The 24,440-nt window shown below is 36.0% G+C and overlaps 1 protein-coding gene across 1 annotated transcript in view; it reads left to right on the forward strand.

The window, feature by feature from the left end:
• LOC144352381 (uncharacterized) overlaps positions 1-9,313 on the forward strand; it is a 37,914-nt gene extending 28,601 nt beyond the window's left edge. The window contains exon 3 of the mRNA XM_085505112.1: positions 7,627-9,313. Coding sequence (XP_085361238.1) covers positions 7,627-8,529 — 903 coding nt within the window. The 3' untranslated portion in view covers positions 8,530-9,313. The remainder of the gene's footprint in view (positions 1-7,626) is intronic.
• Positions 9,314-24,440: the final 15,127 nt, after the last annotated feature.

The following is a 24,440-nucleotide window of genomic DNA, read 5'->3' on the forward strand; positions in this document are numbered from 1 at the left end:
GAGTTGCACACTGAAGCTGAGTAGAATGAGCTAAGTCTGAGGTGTTGCACACTCAAGCTGAGTAGAATGAGCTAAGTCTGAGGAGTTGCACACTCAAGCTGAGTAGAATGAGCTAAGTCTGAGGAGTTGCACACTCAAGCTGAGTAGAATGAGCTAAGTCTGAGGAGTTGCACACTCAAGCTGAGTAGAATGAGCTAAGTCTGAGGTGTTGTACACTCAAGCTGAGTAGAACGAGCTACGTCTGAGGTGTTGTACACTCAAGCTGAGTAGAATGAGCTAAGTCTGAGGTGTTGTACACTCAAGCTGAGTAGAACGAGCTAAGTCTGAGGTGTTGTACACTCAAGCTGAGTAGAATGAGCTAAGTCTGAGGAGTTGCACACTCAAGCTGAGTAGAATGAGCTAAGTCTGAGGAGTTGCACACTCAAGCTGAGTAGAATGAGCTAAGTCTGAGATGTTGCACACTCAAGCTGAGTAGAATGAGCTAAGTCTGAGGAGTTGCACACTCAAGCTGAGTAGAATGAGCTAAGTCTGAGATGTTGCACACTCAAGCTGAGTAGAATGAGATAAGTCTGAGGAGTTGCATACTCAAGCTGAGTAGAACGAGCTAAGTCTGAGGAGTTGTACACTCAAGCTGAGTAGAACGAGCTAAGTCTGAGGTGTTGTACACTCAAGCTGAGAAGAAAGAGCTAAGTCTGAGGTGTTGTACACTCAAGCTGAGTAGAATGAGATAAGTCTGAGGAGTTGCACACTCAAGCTGAGTAGAATGAGCTAAGTCTGAGGAGTTGCACACTCAAGCTGAGTAGAATGAGCTAAGTCTGAGGAGTTGCACACTCAAGCTGAGTAGAATGAGCTAAGTCTGAGATGTTGCACACTCAAGCTGAGTAGAATGAGCTAAGTCTGAGGAGTTGCACACTCAAGCTGAGTAGAATGAGCTAAGTCTGAGATGTTGCACACTCAAGCTGAGTAGAATGAGATAAGTCTGAGGAGTTGTACACTCAAGCTGAGTAGAATGAGCTAAGTCTGAGGAGTTGCACACTCAAGCTGAGTAGAATGAGCTAAGTCTGAGATGTTGCACACTCAAGCTGAGTAGAATGAGATAAGTCTGAGGAGTTGTACACTCAAGCTGAGTAGAACGAGCTAAGTCTGAGGAGCTGCACACTCAAGCTGAGTAGAATGAGCTAAGTCTGAGGTGTTGTACACTCAAGCTGAGTAGAATGAGCTAAGTCTGAGGAGTTGCACACTCAAGCTGAGTAGAATGAGCTAAGTCTGAGGAGTTGCACACTCAAGCTGAGTAGAATGAGCTAAGTCTGAGGAGTTGCACACTCAAGCTGAGTAGAATGAGATAAGTCTGAGGAGTTGTACACTCAAGCTGAGTAGAATGAGCTAAGTCTGAGGAGTTGCACACTCAAGCTGAGTAGAATGAGCTAAGTCTGAGATGTTGCACACTCAAGCTGAGTAGAATGAGATAAGTCTGAGGAGTTGTACACTCAAGCTGAGTAGAACGAGCTAAGTCTGAGGAGTTGTACACTCAAGCTGAGTAGAATGAGCTAAGTCTGAGGAGCTGCACACTCAAGCTGAGTAGAATGAGCTAAGTCTGAGGTGTTGTACACTCAAGCTGAGTAGAATGAGCTAAGTCTGAGGAGTTGCACACTCAAGCTGAGTAGAATGAGCTAAGTCTGAGGAGTTGCACACTCAAGCTGAGTAGAATGAGCTAAGTCTGAGGAGTTGCACACTCAAGCTGAGTAGAATGAGCTAAGTCTGAGGAGTTGCACACTCAAGCTGAGTAGAATGAGCTAAGTCTGAGGAGTTGCACACTGAAGCTGAGTAGAATGAGCTAAGTCTGAGGTGTTGCACACTCAAGCTGAGTAGAATGAGCTAAGTCTGAGGAGTTGCACACTCAAGCTGAGTAGAATGAGCTAAGTCTGAGGAGTTGCACACTCAAGCTGAGTAGAATGAGCTAAGTCTGAGGAGTTGCACACTCAAGCTGAGTAGAATGAGCTAAGTCTGAGGTGTTGTACACTCAAGCTGAGTAGAACGAGCTACGTCTGAGGTGTTGTACACTCAAGCTGAGTAGAATGAGCTAAGTCTGAGATGTTGTACACTCAAGCTGAGTAGAACGAGCTAAGTCTGAGGTGTTGTACACTCAAGCTGAGTAGAACGAGCTAAGTCTGAGGTGTTGTACACTCAAGCTGAGTAGAATGAGCTAAGTCTGAGGAGTTGCACACTCAAGCTGAGTAGAATGAGCTAAGTCTGAGATGTTGCACACTCAAGCTGAGTAGAATGAGCTAAGTCTGAGGAGTTGCACACTCAAGCTGAGTAGAATGAGCTAAGTCTGATATGTTGCACACTCAAGCTGAGTAGAATGAGATAAGTCTGAGGAGTTGCACACTCAAGCTGAGTAGAATGAGCTAAGTCTGAGGAGTTGCACACTCAAGCTGAGTAGAATGAGCTAAGTCTGAGATGTTGCACACTCAAGCTGAGTAGAATGAGCTAAGTCTGAGGAGTTGCACACTCAAGCTGAGTAGAATGAGCTAAGTCTGAGATGTTGCACACTCAAGCTGAGTAGAATGAGATAAGTCTGAGGAGTTGCATACTCAAGCTGAGTAGAACGAGCTAAGTCTGAGGAGTTGTACACTCAAGCTGAGTAGAACGAGCTAAGTCTGAGGTGTTGTACACTCAAGCTGAGAAGAAAGAGCTAAGTCTGAGGTGTTGTACACTCAAGCTGAGTAGAATGAGATAAGTCTGAGGAGTTGCACACTCAAGCTGAGTAGAATGAGCTAAGTCTGAGGAGTTGCACACTCAAGCTGAGTAGAATGAGCTAAGTCTGAGGAGTTGCACACTCAAGCTGAGTAGAATGAGCTAAGTCTGAGATGTTGCACACTCAAGCTGAGTAGAATGAGCTAAGTCTGAGGAGTTGCACACTCAAGCTGAGTAGAATGAGCTAAGTCTGAGATGTTGCACACTCAAGCTGAGTAGAATGAGATAAGTCTGAGGAGTTGTACACTCAAGCTGAGTAGAATGAGCTAAGTCTGAGGAGTTGCACACTGAAGCTGAGTAGAATGAGCTAAGTCTGAGGTGTTGCACACTCAAGCTGAGTAGAATGAGCTAAGTCTGAGGAGTTGCACACTCAAGCTGAGTAGAATGAGCTAAGTCTGAGGAGTTGCACACTCAAGCTGAGTAGAATGAGCTAAGTCTGAGGAGTTGCACACTCAAGCTGAGTAGAATGAGCTAAGTCTGAGGTGTTGTACACTCAAGCTGAGTAGAACGAGCTACGTCTGAGGTGTTGTACACTCAAGCTGAGTAGAATGAGCTAAGTCTGAGATGTTGTACACTCAAGCTGAGTAGAACGAGCTAAGTCTGAGGTGTTGTACACTCAAGCTGAGTAGAACGAGCTAAGTCTGAGGTGTTGTACACTCAAGCTGAGTAGAATGAGCTAAGTCTGAGGAGTTGCACACTCAAGCTGAGTAGAATGAGCTAAGTCTGAGATGTTGCACACTCAAGCTGAGTAGAATGAGCTAAGTCTGAGGAGTTGCACACTCAAGCTGAGTAGAATGAGCTAAGTCTGATATGTTGCACACTCAAGCTGAGTAGAATGAGATAAGTCTGAGGAGTTGCACACTCAAGCTGAGTAGAATGAGCTAAGTCTGAGGAGTTGCACACTCAAGCTGAGTAGAATGAGCTAAGTCTGAGATGTTGCACACTCAAGCTGAGTAGAATGAGCTAAGTCTGAGGAGTTGCACACTCAAGCTGAGTAGAATGAGCTAAGTCTGAGATGTTGCACACTCAAGCTGAGTAGAATGAGATAAGTCTGAGGAGTTGCATACTCAAGCTGAGTAGAACGAGCTAAGTCTGAGGAGTTGTACACTCAAGCTGAGTAGAACGAGCTAAGTCTGAGGTGTTGTACACTCAAGCTGAGAAGAAAGAGCTAAGTCTGAGGTGTTGTACACTCAAGCTGAGTAGAATGAGATAAGTCTGAGGAGTTGCACACTCAAGCTGAGTAGAATGAGCTAAGTCTGAGGAGTTGCACACTCAAGCTGAGTAGAATGAGCTAAGTCTGAGGAGTTGCACACTCAAGCTGAGTAGAATGAGCTAAGTCTGAGATGTTGCACACTCAAGCTGAGTAGAATGAGCTAAGTCTGAGGAGTTGCACACTCAAGCTGAGTAGAATGAGCTAAGTCTGAGATGTTGCACACTCAAGCTGAGTAGAATGAGATAAGTCTGAGGAGTTGTACACTCAAGCTGAGTAGAATGAGCTAAGTCTGAGGAGTTGCACACTCAAGCTGAGTAGAATGAGCTAAGTCTGAGATGTTGCACACTCAAGCTGAGTAGAATGAGATAAGTCTGAGGAGTTGTACACTCAAGCTGAGTAGAACGAGCTAAGTCTGAGGAGTTGTACACTCAAGCTGAGTAGAATGAGCTAAGTCTGAGGAGTTGCACACTCAAGCTGAGTAGAATGAGCTAAGTCTGAGGAGTTGCACACTCAAGCTGAGTAGAATGAGCTAAGTCTGAGATGTTGCACACTCAAGCTGAGTAGAATGAGCTAAGTCTGAGGAGTTGCACACTCAAGCTGAGTAGAATGAGCTAAGTCTGAGATGTTGCACACTCAAGCTGAGTAGAATGAGATAAGTCTGAGGAGTTGCACACTCAAGCTGAGTAGAATGAGCTAAGTCTGAGATGTTGCACACTCAAGCTGAGTAGAATGAGATAAGTCTGAGGAGTTGTACACTCAAGCTGAGTAGAACGAGCTAAGTCTGAGGAGTTGTACACTCAAGCTGAGTAGAATGAGCTAAGTCTGAGGAGCTGCACACTCAAGCTGAGTAGAATGAGCTAAGTCTGAGGTGTTGTACACTCAAGCTGAGTAGAATGAGATAAGTCTGAGGAGTTGCACACTCAAGCTGAGTAGAATGAGCTAAGTCTGAGGAGTTGCACACTCAAGCTGAGTAGAATGAGCTAAGTCTGAGGAGTTGCACACTCAAGCTGAGTAGAATGAGCTAAGTCTGAGATGTTGCACACTCAAGCTGAGTAGAATGAGCTAAGTCTGAGGAGTTGCACACTCAAGCTGAGTAGAATGAGCTAAGTCTGAGATGTTGCACACTCAAGCTGAGTAGAATGAGATTAGTCTGAGGAGTTGTACACTCAAGCTGAGTAGAATGAGCTAAGTCTGAGGAGTTGCACACTCAAGCTGAGTAGAATGAGCTAAGTCTGAGATGTTGCACACTCAAGCTGAGTAGAATGAGATAAGTCTGAGGAGTTGTACACTCAAGCTGAATAGAATGAGCTAAGTCTGAGGTGTTGTAGGAGGAGATGACTGCCTGGAAGTACCATTACCGTTGTTCAAATTTCATTTCACTCGGCAAGTATATTCATATACCCAAGGGTAAAATATCGTAATTCTAAATATTGTTTATTTTTGCTATGTTTCGAAAAACGCTACTCCTGAACGGACTAGTTTGTTTGCTCTCATACCTCATTTGCATATGGGGGTGTGGAAATACCGATTTTGATTTCAGGGACGAATCAAAACAAACTGCAGTATATATGTAATAATGTGGAATACTTCCTTTCACTGTAAAATTTTTTCCGCAAAAATAAATTCCAGTGAAAATGCCATTTCCCTCATACTCTATTGAGACTTGACACGGCACAGTGAAAATTGGATTCACACTTAATGCATGAAAACTGTTTATCGAAAATAAATTAAGTAAAATTCTATGTGACTTCATGCAAGTTGGAAATGAACAAATTATATGACACCCGATCCTACCTCTCCATACACAATGTAAACTACACCCCCAAAACACCCTTTCACCAGTCTATTGTATTTGACTTCAGGAGAAATTGAAATAAATAAATTATATGACAACGAACTATTGTAATGTCAATTTCTTGCGATTACTCAGAACACGAAGCTGTGTAACCACAGACCGTCTAGGTGCTGTAACTAAATCCTGGTGTAAGCACCGGTTAGGCAGTCTTGAACTATGCATGTGAAGCCAGCTGAGAGGTATATCCAATCCTACAGATTTCTCATTGTTTGGTAACTATTTGCTGCAAATGCAACAAAAATCAATATAAAATATTACCCACACAGCATTCTACAGGTTAGTTGTTTGTTATCAAGTTTTTGCCTGCATAGCCAAAGGAGATCTAAATGTAGAAATGCATTGGCACCACAATATATCTAAAAAAAAAACATCTTAACAGATCAAAGCTGTATCGATGCTTGGAACTGCAGTTGTGTCACTATATCTTTTGTCACTGTCAATGGTAGCCATTTTCTGTGTATTGTGAACAATGCATTCACAGAAATTGCCACCAATCAACAACATTCAATTGTGCGTCAATCATAATTCCGTCATTTAAATTATCACCCCCGTAAGAACACTTGAGATGAAGTAGATGTGACATGCATGAAAAAAACAGGGACGATTTCATGACATACCACATGTTGAATCTATCCACCTTGACTAATCACTCTTGTCCTTATCACACTTAATGATTTCATGACATTTCTGGTTTGTCAAGTACACTGCAAATGTTACTCACCACATAAAATGTTTCTGAGATTGGAAATAAGGAAACTATCCAATATCTGATCATGGTTCCTGACGAGAAAATAGGCTCATTTAGGACACCTTTTCCCCTAATCTTAACCTAAACCAGCAAACACAATAATACTGAATATCCTTAAAAAGTGCAATGAGATAAAATACGAATCCCTTGAATGTCTCAAACCTCCTATTTAGTTTTACAAATCATTATCCATTAAACGAACCATGATACAATGTCGGACCGATACTTTGCTGTCGTGACATAAGCATAAGTGTATGACAACAGACCATTGACTAATTTGAATAAGATACAAATATGATGGTACAAATAGCGCTCAAATGTCAGGAAGTCAAGTAAAATGCCAGGATGTAAAGTAAAATGTCAGGATGTAAAGTAAAATGCCAGGATGTAAATAATATGCGTCATATAATAGATGTAGCAGTTATAATACCCGCATTAGAGGAAGTATTTGGACGTGATTTATTTGACAATATCTTGGCCACCTAAAATTCAGGAAATGTAGACTACAAAATCAATATGACGCAATGAATTGTGAGTACCGGTAATTTGGTTAAAAATAAAATCTTAATGTTTCAGCGTTTGCGATACGTTTCACTGATCGAAATCTGATATAATTATATTGACAGCTTAACTTTAAAACATTGTATTAGGTATACATGACGTCTACTTTCAAACTAGCAATTTCATTAACTCATGTCTGTTATTTTCACTGTGGACATTGCGCTTAAAAGTCACTTACCATACTTAACTTGACAAATCAAGACATCAATAGACAGTTGAGCGAATGATAATTTATCGAATACAATGCCATGGTTAAAGGGCGGTAGTTGTCGCGCCACGCATGCGCGAGATATATGGGTCTCATATAAACAGAGTTGGCGACTTCACGCAGATCAACAAACTAAAACGCTTCCAAGCTTTTCAGGTGATTGGAAGGTATCGAAGGAGTCACCGGCGGTAATCAGTGCAAGTCGCGCCCAGGTCAAACTTCATACTTGCAAATTCCAGCAAATATCTTTCCTAACATGGTATATATCATTTTCTGTTTTGTAGATTATGCTTACCAAATGTGAAGCCATTGACTTTATCGTGGACAAATTAAAGATAAAAGAACCACTAAAGATTTTTTCCGAAAACAGACTGGTGTTGCTGAACAGTATAATAAGAGCTATTCACCACAAACTTCCTTTTCATAATATCACTATGTTATGTCAACCGAAAAACGATCGAAGACCACCAACAATCAATAAAATAAAACGTGATTGTCTATCACTTGTTGGTGGTGGTTGTCCGGTGATTAGTGTATTCACGAAGTACTTGTTAGAGACTATTGGATTTGATATTGATTTTGTATCGGGAACTGTTTCCAATCCCAACAGCCATATGATTTGTCTGGTCAAAAATGTGTTACATAAAGGTGATGAATATATAGTAGATGCAGCTTGCGGTTATCCAACATTTGAAGCCATTCCATTGGATTTCAAAGATGAGTCGCCAATATATAAATTCTCGTTTTTGACATTGAAACTTGTTAGAAAACATGAGATTATAGAACGGCAACATTTTCATAAACCAACAAGCCTGGTTCATTTAGGTAGTAACCCTACTCACGATAACTTAACAGGGCAGTGGGTGAGATTTTACCATTTCAGTCCCACTCCGGTTGATTATTCCCATTTCAAATCTCCTTTACATATCGCTTACACGGTTCCTGGTGCAAATCCCTTTTTGATTAGCATTGTATTAGTTTTCTTTAAGAACGACAAATGTTCTGTGGTGAAAAACAACCTCCATTTAGAAGAGGGTGATGACAATAAATTGCACGTAGTTGAACGTTTGGAATCAAAGGAAAGTATGATAGCCTGCATCTCCAAAATATATCCCCATCTTCCAGAGTTAGAACTAAATAAGGCTGTTGAAATGTGGGAAACTGAAATTAAACCAACACTTAAATAATAATTTTTGCTTGGAATTTTTGCTTGTGTACAGTAAATATTTGAAATGTATCATCTGTTTCCGTGTAATAATTACAGATAGAGTATCCAAAAAATAGTAAATCATGCTTTAAAAAAACATTGAAAATAAAAGTATATCGTTTCGGAATTACACAGTTTACTTAAACATTTTAATCAGAAACTATACAGCAATTTTAGAAACATAAAGAATATTCTTTTCATTAAACTATTAATTATTCAGTCTCGGAATATGTATTTAATCAGGCTCCTATTACATTTACTATATTTGCGCATATGTCTGTAAAATTATAACATTTGTATTACCTATAATTGTATTTAACTAATAATATATCAATGATATATTTACCAAGCACTCACAGTGCCATTTATAAGACACAAGAAATAAAAACTTTAAACTTCCTAAACTTAGAAAAACTTTTTGACAGAAAAGTATATTATTCTCGGGTCCACAACTTTGAAATGAAATTCAGAACACATTGAAAAACCTGCGCAGTGTTGAGAGATTTAAAGCTGCATTTAAAACATTACTGTTAAACCAATACTCATAAATCAATCAATGAATTGATTCATACTGCTATAATATAGATTTTGTTATTCGCCAATATTATTTGTTTGTATTATTTTATTTTCACAGGGGAATCTAGTTGATAGAGCAATGTTGCTCTTTTTGATTTCTCCCACTCTGTATTTAATGTGTTAAACACATGTAAAGATGTATTATTTATTGTATTATTACGAGTAGAAATAAATTACTTTACTTTCTAGGTTTGGTTATTTTATAATTAAGCAATATTACTGTTGAATTTTTATTCATAAATCCTAATTTAGTGAAGTTTGTTTCTGAAATAGTTGTGCCGAAATTGGGTAAAAAATGTGTAGCCAAATGTAATAGAGAAAAACAATGCTCGGAACAAATTGAAACGCCATTTATATCAAAATAAATACTGTCATACCTATACAAATTATGACAGACAAGACAAAAAATGGTAAATTTCGATTTCCTTATACTATCCCGAATACATGACATCTTTAAATCAAAAAAGTAAATCATCCTTAGTATAGCATCATACTATCATGGAAGAGAAATGTATATTAAGGGACAGATTTATGTCCGGCGTCGTCGTCGTCGTCGTTAATAATTGTTATTGTGTGCACAAACTATCAAACTTGGTCACCTTTTCATCAATATAAAGTCTTCCCTGAGTATGAACGACAGATGTCCTGTATGAAATTATCAAGCAAATATTGAGAAAATTCGATATGGAAATATGTATGGTTGCACAGTCTGATACACATTTGCAAACCTAAAATCTTTACAGAAAACAAGATGTCAGAAAATCAATATAAGCACTACTATGAATTGGGTGCCAAACTTTGATCAAGATCTGAAACTAATAGAAAATCTGTTTAGTCAAAAGTTATCAAATCAAAAACAATACATAAAAAATACATACGGTAATAAAGAAAAATGTTGCATCCACATTTTGAAATGAAAATTGTACACAAAAAATTGGTATTCTGTATTTGACAAACAGTTCACTCGACAAATGAAAATTCACAGGAATTTGTTTCAGCTATTAGAACAAAATGCTAGAGCTTTTATAATAACAATTTAAAAACGCACTTTAAAAACAAAGATTGCAGTGTTTAAAGATGTACATCCTCAGGAGGCAAAAGTACTGTTGACTTCTCTCTCCACTGGGCACCAACTAACTATTTAAGTTGATTTGCATTACAAAGCAGAGCTTGCAACATTAGGTTTTTTTTACTTTTCAAATAAAACAGTTCATATTTGTCTCAGTGAATCATTAATTGTTGATACCTGTACAAAATACTTGGGCAAAAGCCAGCTAAGATTTTCTGTTATCTTGCATGAATTTATGAATCTATTCACGTCCAAATGCAGTACTTCTTTTCTGAGATGCGGCATTTGTTTTTATAATAAAATATCTTAATTACTTTGAATAAAGCTGGAAATTATGTCCCTTAAAATAATTAAACAAATTAGGCACCAATGTTTTTGTAAGATATTTACATCTATCAAGGACATTCGATAAACTGCTTTCCCACTGTTGTTTCAACCTCAAAACGTGTTTGTATTCAAAATTAATTATGACAATGCATAGTCATATTGAAACAAACTATGATAAAGGGAATAAAATTATAAAACAAAGGGCAAGGTCACCAGAGATTTATATGTGTCTAGATACCGACTTGATAACTGATTTCTAGTGAAGAACTGGTTGATATCTTTTAACACTTGTCCATAACATGTCATCATTTGATACAAGACTCATATTATGCACTGCTGTACGCATTATACCCTGACAGTGTCTACACTGACGTAAACCTTATTTTGGCAAGATAGCCATATGTTTATTTTTAGTATTTTTGCTTTGCCCGTAGTGTAGTGTAAACAAAGGGGAAGGTATAGTAATGGGAAGATTTTGGCGTCGTTATTGTTGTAATTGTTGTTGTTGGCGTGACTTGTGGTTGTGATAACTCAAGTAATTTTACCCGATCGGTTTGAAATTTATATATGTTATAAACAAACATGCAAAGATGGCCAAGTTCGATGTTGGTGTATTTTGCTTGCATGATTAATGAGAGATGGCTACCAATTGGTTTTCGCTTGTGTGCGCGACAACTCAAGTAATTTTTACAAGATCGATTAAAAAATTATATATGGTATTGTCACAGGTCTCACTGGCGGTGGGGGCCGGAACAGTGAATTGCGTATTTTGAGTGCAGTGTTTACGCAATTTACGGAAAAACACACATTAAACATTAAAAGATAGTATTCTACTGTAAGCAGTTGTACTCGATACTGGTCCTCATTGTTCAGTGAGTTACAAACTATGTGCAATAAATTGCACTGTACATGCATGTACTGTACATGTACAATAAGATATACCTAGAGTTCACATAAAATGATTATACTATAAGTTGCTATAAAGCATATTCAGTATTCTTCAGTGCAATAAGTTTCTAAAGTTATTACTGTACAATGGGTTATATCCTATTAAGTCACATAAGATAATTATACTATAAGTTGGCATATGTAGTAGTTGTTAACTGAGCAGTGTTTGCTAATATCCAGACTATTGAGTTAACTTTGCACAATTACATAAGTGTCATTCCAATATTATCATTATTAAGAATACCCCGACTTAAGAAAAAGAGTTTTAAAACGCTAAAAAAATAGTAAATACATGCAAGAAAAATAAGCATGCAAGTAACAGCCTCAACAGTATAGTAAACAACAAAACCTTAAAGTAAAAAGTGAAGTATTTCCCCAGTCAGGTGATCATGTATAATTAGATGTTGATAGCCATGAAGTTGATAATCTTATGAATCAATTAATGACCAAACTTAACAGAATAACAAATCAAAGTGAAATGTCTTCAAAAGTAATGCAATTACTAAATCGGTTTCACCTGTATCAACAGAATAATGTGAGTACTGATTAGATAGATGTACTCCCTCTTGCTGGTTTCCAAAACCTTGGACTTACATGTTATCAAAATGTTATTATACAAGTATTAATACATATTCCAGCATTTGCAAGCTACATACTTACTAAATCAAAAAACCATCAATGCAGAAATAATAAAACACCATCTTGTTTGTTATGTGAATGGGAATCATTTATAATCCAGATGTATTTTGGTGACAACAGTTTTAATAGTGCATCATGGTTACATAAATACATTAAAAGTACAGAATTATTTAATCCTCTTGTAGGAAATGGTGCCCATGAGTTGTTTGTGATTATATTTGACATGTTAGAAAAATATGAAGTGAACAGTAATAATATGCCAGTACATACTTTACAGAGTACATTTATGGGTATCTATAATAACACATATAAATCAAAACACTGCATATCAGAGTGTTAGACTTGAACCATTCACGGTTTTACAACTTCCTATCACATATTCTAGTAATAATGAACCAGTTTCTATTTCAAATTGCCTAAATGATTATTTTAGTGAAGAAACAATGCATGAATACTGTGTAGTCATTGCAACAAAGTTTATGACATTGTAAAAAATGTGACCAATCAAGTATCACCACCATACCTTGTTATACAGTTGAAACGTGACACCTGCCAGGTATTCAATAAATTTAAACATGTCTGAGTATGTAAGCAACAGTTACTATGGTAATACTTCATACAAGTTATATGGTGTAATAGTACATCAGTCTAATAACATTACTATGCCTGTATTAAAGCATCTGATAACTGGTATAAATTCAATGATGATAGCGTAACACTTATTGATATCGACAAAGTTTTAAAAGAACAGGCCTACATGTTATTTTATCAGTTGATAGAAATAAATAGTAATTTTTATGAATCCACTAATTACAGTCAAGAACCATGTCACATACTTAGTTGGCAAGATTTATCTACTGATGTGAAAGATCAGGTTCAAAATAAGGCTGATGTTAGTTCATCTCTTCAATATGATACGTTAAAGGGCGGCAGTCGTCGCGCCGCGTCCTGTTCGATATGGAACTCATAGCGACGTATACAACGCGTGTAAAATATATTGTTTATTTACATGAAACGACCACCGCGCTTTAAGTAAAGAATTACACAGGTAAATTGAGCTTGATAAAATAAAAAAGGGGCATGAGAAAGCTGATGTTATTGATCGTAAGAGGGAATATACAAAACAATATATGAAACAGAAACGTCAAAACCAATGTTATCGTCAATCAGAGTCAAGAAAAAAATATATCTCACAACTGGAGAAGGAAAGGTATTTAAGGAGATTTAGTAGGGAAAATATAGAACAATTGGAAAGGAAGAAAATGCAATGAGATTAAAGAGGAAAAATATAGAACAATCAGAGGAGAAGAATGCAATGAGATTAAAGAGGAAAACTGTAGAACAATCAAAGGAGAAGAATGCAATGAGATTAAAAAGGACAAATATAGAACAATTAGAGAAGGAGAAGAATGCAATAAGATTGAAGAGGAAAAATATAGAACAATTAGAGAAACAGAAGAATGCAATGAGATTAAAGAGGAAAACTGTAGAACAGTCAGAGGAGAAGAATGCAATGAGATTAAAAAGGACAAATATAGAACAATTAGAGAAGGAGAAGAATGCAATAAGATTGAAGAGGAAAAATATAGAACAATTAGAGAAACAGAAGAATGCAATGAGATTAAAAAGGACAAATATAGAAAAATTAGAGAAGGAGAAGAATGCAATAAGATTGAAGAGGAAAAATATAGAACAATTAGAGAAACAGAAGAATGCAATGAGATTGAAGAGGAAAAATATAGAACAATTAGAGAAACAGAAGAATGCAATGAGATTAAAAAGGACAAATATAGAACAATTAGAGGAGAAGAATGCAATAAGATTGAAGAGGAAAAATATAGAACAATTAGAGAAACAGAAGAATGCAATGAGATTAAAGAGGAATAACATACAACAACTTGAGAAAGAACGTAATGCAAAGAGATTAAAAAGAAAAAATATACAACAACTTGCGAAAAAGTTTAATGCTAAGAGATTGAAATGTAAAAATGCAGTTGGAAACGATCGATTTAGTGAACTCAATAATGAATTTCAGAGAGATGTATCTGAAGGACCAGAATATGTATGTAATTGGTGTTATCAAACATGGTATAGACATTCTGTTATTGAATGTAATCATGATAAATATAATGAGGAACTTGCTAAATTATGTATAACTGATTTTAAATCAGTAAATGATAGACAATGAATATGTAATACTTGTTCTAATTCCCTGAAAAGCGGGGCTATCCCATCATGTTCATGTGCTAATAAAAGGAAATTTCCTGACAAAAGTCCTAAATTAAGTTTATACCCATGTGAAGAAAGATTGATTTCTCCCAGAATCCCATTTATGTAAATAAGAGAGCTACCACGTGTTGGTCAATTAAGTATCCATGGTAATATTGTCAATGTAGTTGCTAATGTAAACATCACAATTGTGAATTTACCACAAAAATTAAGTGAATCAGAAAAAGTACCCATTAAACTGAAAAGGAAATTATCTTACAGCAGTCATGTTCAGTTTGAAAATATTCGTCCTTATAAAGTGTTAGAGGCTCTGCATTGTTTTGTGAGAAAGACTGAACTGTTCAAATCACAGGGTGTAACTGTCTCTGATACCTGGTTACATAACACATAAGTGGTGATTGGGGCAGTTTTGTGAATGATGTCACTAACAATGAGAATACGGTGGAATCAAACAACGTTAAATCCCACCAACAGTACCAGTAATACCTTTTAACTTGATGAAGACACTTCCAAAGGTTTTCTCTTCCAAGGCCCCCATTCCCTTCATAATGATCAACCACTATTCTAGAGAAACTACACAAATCTATGGAAGCAGAACATCACACAATCAACACCCCTCCCCAAATGTATAGCTTAGAGTGATATTTGGTAGTAACAAATGAAAAGTATGTTAGAAAATTTCACTATTTCAAGAATTTAGCCAATTCTTGGTCTCAACATAACCAGTTCCATCAACTATTACCTTGCGGGCAAGGATTCAATAGTTTTGCTATGTTTAGTAATCGTGGTCTTCATCGCTATTTCGTTACCCAGTGTATTTTGAATTAAATAGATTTGTTTATTTGATTGCGTATTTGTTGTCGGTTTTGTTTGTCTTTTTCACAGTTGTTCTTGTGTATACTTATTTAACAAATGTACATCAATCCAGGAAGGAGTATTTATATATTATACTTTACCTGTGGTATATATTTGTTTATTTCATCCATGACCAAGTTCATCCAAATGAGATTATTATCTACATTCATTTTAGCCCGTTGTTGATTGGTATAAAGGTTACAGAAGGCTTGTTTCAAATGTTAAAAAAAGATTTGTTTCAAATATTTGAGAATGCCTATTTCAAATGTTTAAGAAGGCTTGTTTAAAATGTTAAAAAAAGGTTCGTTTCAAATGTTTACGAATGCCTTTTTCAAATATTTAAGAAGGCTTGTTTCAAATGTTAAAATATATTTGACCAAAGCCACTATCTCAGTAAAGTCTACTTGACTTTGTATTCAATATAATAAAGATCGTACACAAGGTTGACCACAGGCAATGCCCGGAAGTGTAATTTTTACTGACAACGCATGCGTAATGGAACATACCATTACATAGAGAGGAGCCGTAGCTCTTGCAATACAAGGGACAATATATACGAGCTACTAATGTTACATCTTTCCTTTTTTGAAGTGTTTGGTCTTAATAGACAAAACAAAGTGTTCAGTAAAGAGTTCTTATAGTATTCATCAATAAATGCGAATACACACAATATTTCACACGCAATAGTTTCAGTAGGGTATATATATTGAATTGAATTTGTTCACTTAATTTACAGGCAATATTGATAGAAGAATACAATACAAACAACACTGAAATACACAGTGAATAGGAAGCTGGAAAATAGTGTAAAATACTAGTCGAGTCCACCCCTTTTCTAGGTGAAATACAAACTACAATAATAATAAATGTACAGACAACTCAATTATGCATAATGTAAAAATGTTTTCATTTCTTTTTTGAATGAATTTCCCGAGCTCATGGAACGAAGTTCTTCTGGAAGTTTATTCCAGACTTTAGCCCCAGCATTGATTGAATGAATTAGTATGGTATTTTGGAATAATAAGATTACCTAATGCTTTTGATTTTGTGTTATAAGAGTGTTGGATGGAAGAGAAATATTGAGGAAACCCTGGTGGTAACTTGCCATTGAGACTATCATGAACAAACAAAGACATTTGTAAATCATGTTGTTTATAGATATCTAGTACATGGAGCTGATTGAAAAGTGAAGAAGTGTGTGAGAGGCGATCTGATCCTGTTATTATGCGTACAATTCTTTTCTGTGTGAGATGTATGGGTTTCAGGTAAGTTGAGTACGTGTTCCCCCAAACTTCTTGTGCATAGGAAATATGCGGTAGGATGAAACAGTTATATAATAGTAAAAGAATAGATGGTGAAATAATGTCCCTTGTTCAACTTGAAAAGAATACCTACTTTACTACTTATTGTTTTGTTTACTTTCTGTATATGGTTCTTCCAGTGAAAATTATTGTGGAATTCAAAACCAATGTACCTAGTTGTTTCAAATTTATCTATTGTTACCTCTTTTAGATTAATTGTACCCGTTAAATGTATTGATGCCTGTTTACCTCTAAATATAATGTATTCAGTTTTTTTGGAATTTATTGTATCGCACCAGTCTATAACATTGTTTAAATGAGAATTTACATTTGAAAGATCTAATGTGTTTTTTGAGTTGAAGGTATGAAATAAGCTGGTGTCGTCTGCAAATAAACGGATGTCGAAATATTCTGTGGCACTTGCAATATCATTTACGTAAATCAGAAATAGTGTCGAACCTAACACAGAGCCCTGTGGAACTCCGCAAGTAATTGGTAGTTCATTTGACTGCATCCCATTAATATTGACATGTTGATTACTGTTTGTTAAGTAATTTCTGAAGAGATTTTTAGGGATCCCCCGAAAACCGTAATTGTCTAGTTTGCTAATTAGAATATCTTGATTCACAGTGTCAAATGCTTTTTTAAAGTCCAAAAATATACCCATCACGTCATTACCATGTCAATTTCCTCCAGAATTGTCTGTGCTATGTCCGCAATTGCTACCTTAGTACTGTATCTCTCCCGGAACCCATACTGATGATTGTACAATAGATCAAAGCTGGTAAGATATGAGATCATTTGTTTGTTAATTATTTTCTCAAATATTTTGCTAATCTGTGGTAATACTGATACTGGTCTGTAATTGCCTGGGTCACTAGGTACTCCTTTTTTGAAAATTTGAGTCACTTTAGCTATTTTTAAAGAATTTGGGAATACATCTGTTGCAAACTATAAATTAATTATATGCTTGAGAGGTCGGGAAATGTACTCTGCGGCATAAATTAACAGTTTTGGACTAATGTAATCATAACCCACAGCCTTATTTTTATCAAGTGCTTTTAGTAGTTGAAATATTTCTTGTTCAGAGGTTGCGTGAAAAAAGAAAGATTGTGGCAAGGATTTTGGTAGATAGGAATGATAGGATTTAGTGCAATGATTTAAGATATTAGCAAGTGCTTCCCCAACTGAGACAAACAAAAATGGTTAAAGCCATTAACAATGTCATGTTGGTTAACTAGATCGGTCTCTAAATCATTGTGTGTAGAAGACATATGTAATGTACTTGGCAAATTTACATTATTCCTGCCACCAAGAACATCTTTAATAACTTTCCAAGTCTTATTATTATCTCCTTGACAACATGTGAACTGATCAGCATAAAAATTCTGCTTAGCTCGTTTCAAAATATTTGTAAGCATGTTCCGATAGTGTTTATAGTTTGCCAGGATATCTGGATGGTAGTTACTTTTTAACTTCGCATTGACTCCGAGGCCATGGCGTTCTGACGTATTCCTTTTTCATTCCACAGACACCGTCCATAAAGTAAAGATACCTCGGCTAATAGTCATGTATTGTTTTGACTGCACAATTCAGAACTACATTCTCTAAATTTACAAAATGCGTCTAAGCACGAATTCGTAGGTTACTGCGAAAAGTATATCGACGAGGGCGCATTTTAAAAAGCAAAATGCATCATGTATTATTTTCTCAATCCACTGTTCAAAGGTTTGGTGTGTTTATGGCGTTTCATTTGAAAATGTAGGGGTGCACATTGCCAGGTTTAAATGGAGCCGGGGAAAACTTTATCGGAAAAGTTTCTACGCATTTAATTGGTGACTTTTTAGTACGGAAAACTCAGAAATATGGGTCAAAGATCCCAATTAACAGTTGTCATGGTAATATTTGCACCTCATATTGATATAGGTACAGAGCATAAGTTGGTCTTGCACATTCTTTGTCGAACAAAGGGCGGCAGGATTAAATTTAGCGATGAAATGGTCTTATAATGGGGAGATTGTTGAGGTTGTGTATGTGACATAGGCACACGTGTTATATTTGTAATGTAGGCATGTAGTTTGAAGCTTCCAATGTCGAGTTACATGTGTATTTAAATAAACGCATCAAGTACGGTATTTTGCAAGTAATCATTATTATCAAAATATTTTTTTCTGCGATGCAGGCATTATGTGCAAAGTTCCACGTCTTGGAGTGTAATGTTGGACCACGTGCAGAAACCAGAACCTCGCGTTATATATATACTTTTTAAACGTCTTCGAAACAATTCGGCAACCATCGTAATACACACTTGCTCACACTCTTGGCAACTCTGTGTAAATAACACCCTCTAGCATATCCAACATAGATTTACATACAGGGTGAAAAAAGCATGACAATTTAACTTAAGAAGAAATTACAATACTCAATATGTTCCTAGTTTTGATAACAAGCAAGGAGGATTGTGATCCATACATAACACAGGTAGAATTAAAACAGCTTTACACAAACTCTACAAATACAACAATACCTTTCAACTTTACTATTACACTGTGTTTAGTTTTTGTCATCGTTTTCACACGTTTACATCTTGAATTATATAGCGTTCCTCACTTCCTCTGTGAAGAGGTCTATATTGTATTAAATTCAAAATAATTCATAGGAAGAGAATAGGGGTGCCAAACTGTAATTCGTGAGAGCTAAACATATATAGATCACACTTGTTGTGGGTTCTTTTCACGGGCCATAAAAGCATTGGAAATCACTAAGATGATTATCGTTAAGGACGACAATGCTCGGATTGGGCATCCAAGAACCATGGGAAATTTGTCAATAAGGGAACAAACACATTCATATACACGCACAGCACTAAATGACACCAAATTTGAATTAACTGCAATGTGCGTACGCACACTTTAATACAAAGAAATCTAACCAAAAGTTTGACCATAAATACACAATGAGAATACAGCTATAACTCAAAATCAAAACTACAAATAGCTATACAAAATTGGCTAATTAAATATTACTGCATTTCCTAAATATTTTAGACGGTTTTGATAAACGTAACCGCGGTCAAAATATGCAGGTAAGGCAGGGGGAGACTGAAAACCTGACTGTGCGTGTGAGATAGATAGATAGATAGATAGATAGATAGATAGAATTTTTTATTTGGAACGAACCAATTTACATGTACTTTACCAGACGTAACGATGTCGGACTGGAGCAACAAACGTGCAACAAACTTCAGACGGGCAGGTTTCGAGGAATGGCTCACTTAAGAACGTTATACAGAACCATAGCCGACATTAGAACGGCGATCATAGTACCGCAATCTTTTATCAAAAAACACGTTGAGCAGCATTAAAATCGTTACGTAATACATTTTTAACTGTACGATTATACAAATATGACAGAAATCTTGACTCAGTTTTGTGCATCTTTTTCCATAAATTATTTAACTCTTCATTCCAATATTTGTTATGATGACGTAGGCGTTGACGTGATTTTCTATTACGTTCTATGTATGGTAAATTAGTATTCATCTCATTCATAATACAATTACACTCTCCTGTCTTGCTCGACGTGTCTCTATTTCACGGTTTATTAAGTCTAGTGTACGTATACTCAATTCCGAACACAAAAAATCAACAGGAATGTTTTTTAATTTATATTTTCTATGTCTAAATTTACTCGGATGAATTATGTTTTTTTTCCATTCAAATAATGATCGCTCACCTCCATTCGAGGTACAAGACAAGAGAATGGTCCGGCACCTTACAACGACTATTTAACAATGGTGCTAAATTGTATTCTTCCATCCACGATGATAAAATTATCGCACTGATCTAGACAATCGTAAGGAATCACAATGTAGTCTACAACCGTTCCTCCCTTTGTAGAATTCGAAGTAAAATTATCATTCTCAGCATTTATTCTACCATTCAATATACACATTTTTGCATCGATTAAAAATTCAATAAAAGATCGACCATTTTGATTTATTCTTATGTTCAACACCTGTCTTGTGCTTATGTCATCAACATCAACTATATTGTCATTCAAATTACCTATGCGTGTATTCAGATCTCCACACATAACACTATCAATATCATCTAAGGAATACAAGCGACTTAAAATATGAGCGAGATGACTGGATGCGTCTCTACCCAATGACCAATTCTTGGGGGTCATGTAACAAGAAAAGATTAAAATAAATAGAAAACAAAAAATTGATTTTAAAAATGAAAATAGAATTTGAAAACGAAAAATAAATTTGAAAACGAAAAATGTATTTTAAAAATGAAAATGAAATTGAAAAACGGAATTGGAATTTGAAAACGAAAATGTATTTTAAAAATGAAAACAGATTTTATAAAGGAAAATGGATTTTAAAAATGAAAATGGAATTTGAAAACGAAAATGTATTTAAAAATGAAAACGGATTTTAAGAACGAAAACCGATTTCAAAAATGAAAATGTATTTAAACAATTTGTTTTAAAAAAACAGAACCCAGAAACGAAAGTGGGTTTTAAAAATCGATTCCAGAACCGAAAATGGTGTTTAAAATAAAAATGAGTTTTCAAAATGTAAATGAATTGTAAAAATGGTTTTATAAAATGCCATGTTGTGAGCCACTTCGGTTGCGGTACTGTTGCCATGGTAGCGGTGGGCCAGGATTGTAAATTTCCAATTACTGACGGTACGACCTGTCTGTCAAGTATGAACAAAATCAGCCAAGCCAAACAAAATCACAAAGGAGTTAAAAGCCGTTGCTGGTGAAAAATTTGGGGTCACGTTTCTCGGTGATGAAAATGGACATAACAAAACAGTAAATTTTTGCCCACATTCAAGCTGAGTAAAATGAGCTACGTCCGTGCTTTTTAATCATAGAAATGTAGGGTGTAATACATTTGACGAGAAGGTATTAAAAATCAGTTTTTGGCTGTTGCCATGGAAACGGTGTGCCAGAATTTGTTTTCAGATTTTACAACTGAACTAGAATAAAGGTGTGACTTGCCTGCCAAGTTTGAACCAAATCGGCACAGCCGAAAAAAATCACAGAAGAGTTAAAAAGCCATTCATGGTGGAACAGTTTTCTCATTAATGAAAAAAATTTCAAATAGTAACTTTGTGCCCACATACAAGCTTAGTAAAATTTCATTTCACTCGGCAAGTATATTCATGTACCCCAAGGGTAAAATGTACACAATGTATTGAATGTATCCAAAAACATGGTACCAATGATCTGAAATTTCAGGAGTGCTCGCTGAAGGTTTATCAATCCTGCGTATTGTCTTGTTCTTTTTCAATCCTGCATTTCAGTTACTAGAATTCATACTAAAAAAATAGTTTCTGTTTTTCTTCTAATAATTCGGCCACTTTCAAAAACAAATATTTGTCCATGGTCGAAATGCAAGAAGAATACAAAACTACTGTGATTTCATAGCGATACCTGTAGGGCCATTGTCAATTAGTTCGCCTGATCAACACAGCGTTATACATAGGACTGATATTGAATCATTGAGAGTAAAATCTTGTGATACTAATCTCTAGAACCAACTCAGATTGGTACATATGTCTTATGAACCCACATGTGTATATCTTTGACTATACTCATTTTAAACTTTTTTGTTTTACAGTGGTGCTGTGAACTGAATTTTTTCTAGGTTCCTACAACATGGAGAGTCAGGGACTTTATTGAAATGTTTTACACAAATTTCATAAAATCCTGAATATATCTAGAAGTCAAAATTAAATGGTTTACAGTATTTTATACCCGTTAATAATAATTTAAATGCAATAATATCACTGCACTAAAAAGACTTCAAACAATTATTGTTACTTCTCCATTGAAGGTTATGAGCAGACCAACATTTACTTGCTCTGAAAACATAGCTTTTACAGTTGTTTAAATTAACAGATGTTGTTCTATGTACAATGTATACATTTTAAATAATAAACCTCACTGTATTAATAACAAATTGTATTTGACAACATGAGAATGATTCTGATGCCCAGTGGTGATGTTGAAACAAACCCAGGTCCTCGTAATATACTAAGACCTGATTAACAAAGAAGTCATGTACATCAAGGTTCACTCAGATTTATGAATGCAGTTTCTTGAGCAAGTATACATGTATGACAAATAGTTTGGTTGCACTTGTGTGCTCTGAGATTCTGAACATGGGTCAGTGGAAGTTTTTAGTTGTCAGTACAAAACTAGATCATCGGAAATCACTTTATGATGAGTTGTAACAACAAAGAGTACATATTTATTCACCTGTTTGCAGATGTTCCTTGTACAACTTTATAATCAAATAACGGGGACTGTGACATTTCATGTCTTGTTAACTAATAACTTGTACATTGAATGTCCGGTGTATTTGTATTTATTAACTAATAACTCTACGTTGCACGTAAGGTGTATTTGTATTTATTTATTAACTAATAACTCTACGTTGCACGTAAGGTGTATTTGTATTTATTAACTAATAACTCTACGTTGCACGTAAGGTGTATTTGTATTTATTAACTAATAACTCTACGTTGCACGTAAGGTGTATTTGTATTTATTGACTAATAACTTGTACGGTGTATTTGTATTTATTAACTAATAACTCAGCGTTGTGCGTAAGGTGTATTTGTATATAACGTCGGCAAAAACAAAATGGCGCAACAAACAATTACGTATGCCAGTGCATGACGTGTACGTGAACAGTTCGTTGTTTGGATGTGTTTGTGCTTATTTGGCGAGTTAGTAGTGGGCTAACCTTAAATCTGACGAATCGACTTGTGGGACGAATCGACTTTGGGGCGAATCAACTTGTGGGACGAATCGACTTGGGACGAATCAACTTGTGGGACGAATCGACTTGGGACGAATGTGATTTGGGACGAATCGACCGTCCCCCGGTGAGATCAGTGAGAAAGATAATTTGAGTGGGAGTGAAACTGAAATAGATCAAGAGTCAGAAGAGAACATTACACTAGAAATGGTATTTCGCAAAATATGTGAACAGTCAAGTAAGATCAATGCTATCAATGAGAAAATCGACAAAACGCTAGCCGATATGCAGACCTTGAACCAGAAAGTAACAAATAGAAACAGCGCAAGTGGAACTCCAAGGAGCACGTGAGTATGTGACCGCTATAGCGAACGAAAATAAAACACAAATCACTGGACTTCAGCAGGAAAATCCACAGAGTAACAGATGAATTGAATAACTATAAAAATGACAAACTGACTCACGAGGGTTCAATCTCAGATTTTATGGCATCAAAGAAACACAGAAAGAAACACCACTAGAAATCATTAAAGAAATCGTACGTGAAAAGTTCAATATTGAAGACGCATGCATAGAAAATGCCCGCCGCACCCCAGCTCGCCCAATAATTGTCACATGGAAAACTTTTGTATTTTATATTTAATCAGGACCCATTTCAATACTTTATTTTCCATATCACCATATTCAATTACCCATTGGTCAAGAAGTTCATTTAGTTCAGAAATATAGACTCCATCGTGCAAAAGACTTGTGTTGAGCTTCCAGTAAGAAGACCCAAAGTAATTAGTAACTGAGTCAAAGTTCATCGAGATTGCGGAGTAATCTGATCCAATGAAGGGGATTATATCAGCTGAGCATATATCTTTGTCTTGTTGAAGAGAGTCACAATCCCATTCAACACTGTCAAATGCTTTTTCAAAATCTATTGCAAGTAGAATCCCCGGTAGGTTGTGTTCATATCTCCACCCTTAACAAATGCACCTTGCTGACTATCTATAATTGTTGGTCTAAATGCGGTGTATTTATAAAATTCCTGTCATTCTGCTTATATTCACAGCTTGCAAAAACGTTCTTTAGAAGAAGAGACACATACACACATTGGACATTTTGTTGAAGGTTTATTTGTGTCAAGATGATATGCAAAGCAATGATGAGTATTAC

This window comes from Saccoglossus kowalevskii, chromosome 11 (genome assembly GCF_978046115.1).
Source record: "Saccoglossus kowalevskii chromosome 11, keSacKowa6.1, whole genome shotgun sequence".
NCBI lineage: Eukaryota > Metazoa > Hemichordata > Enteropneusta > Harrimaniidae > Saccoglossus > Saccoglossus kowalevskii.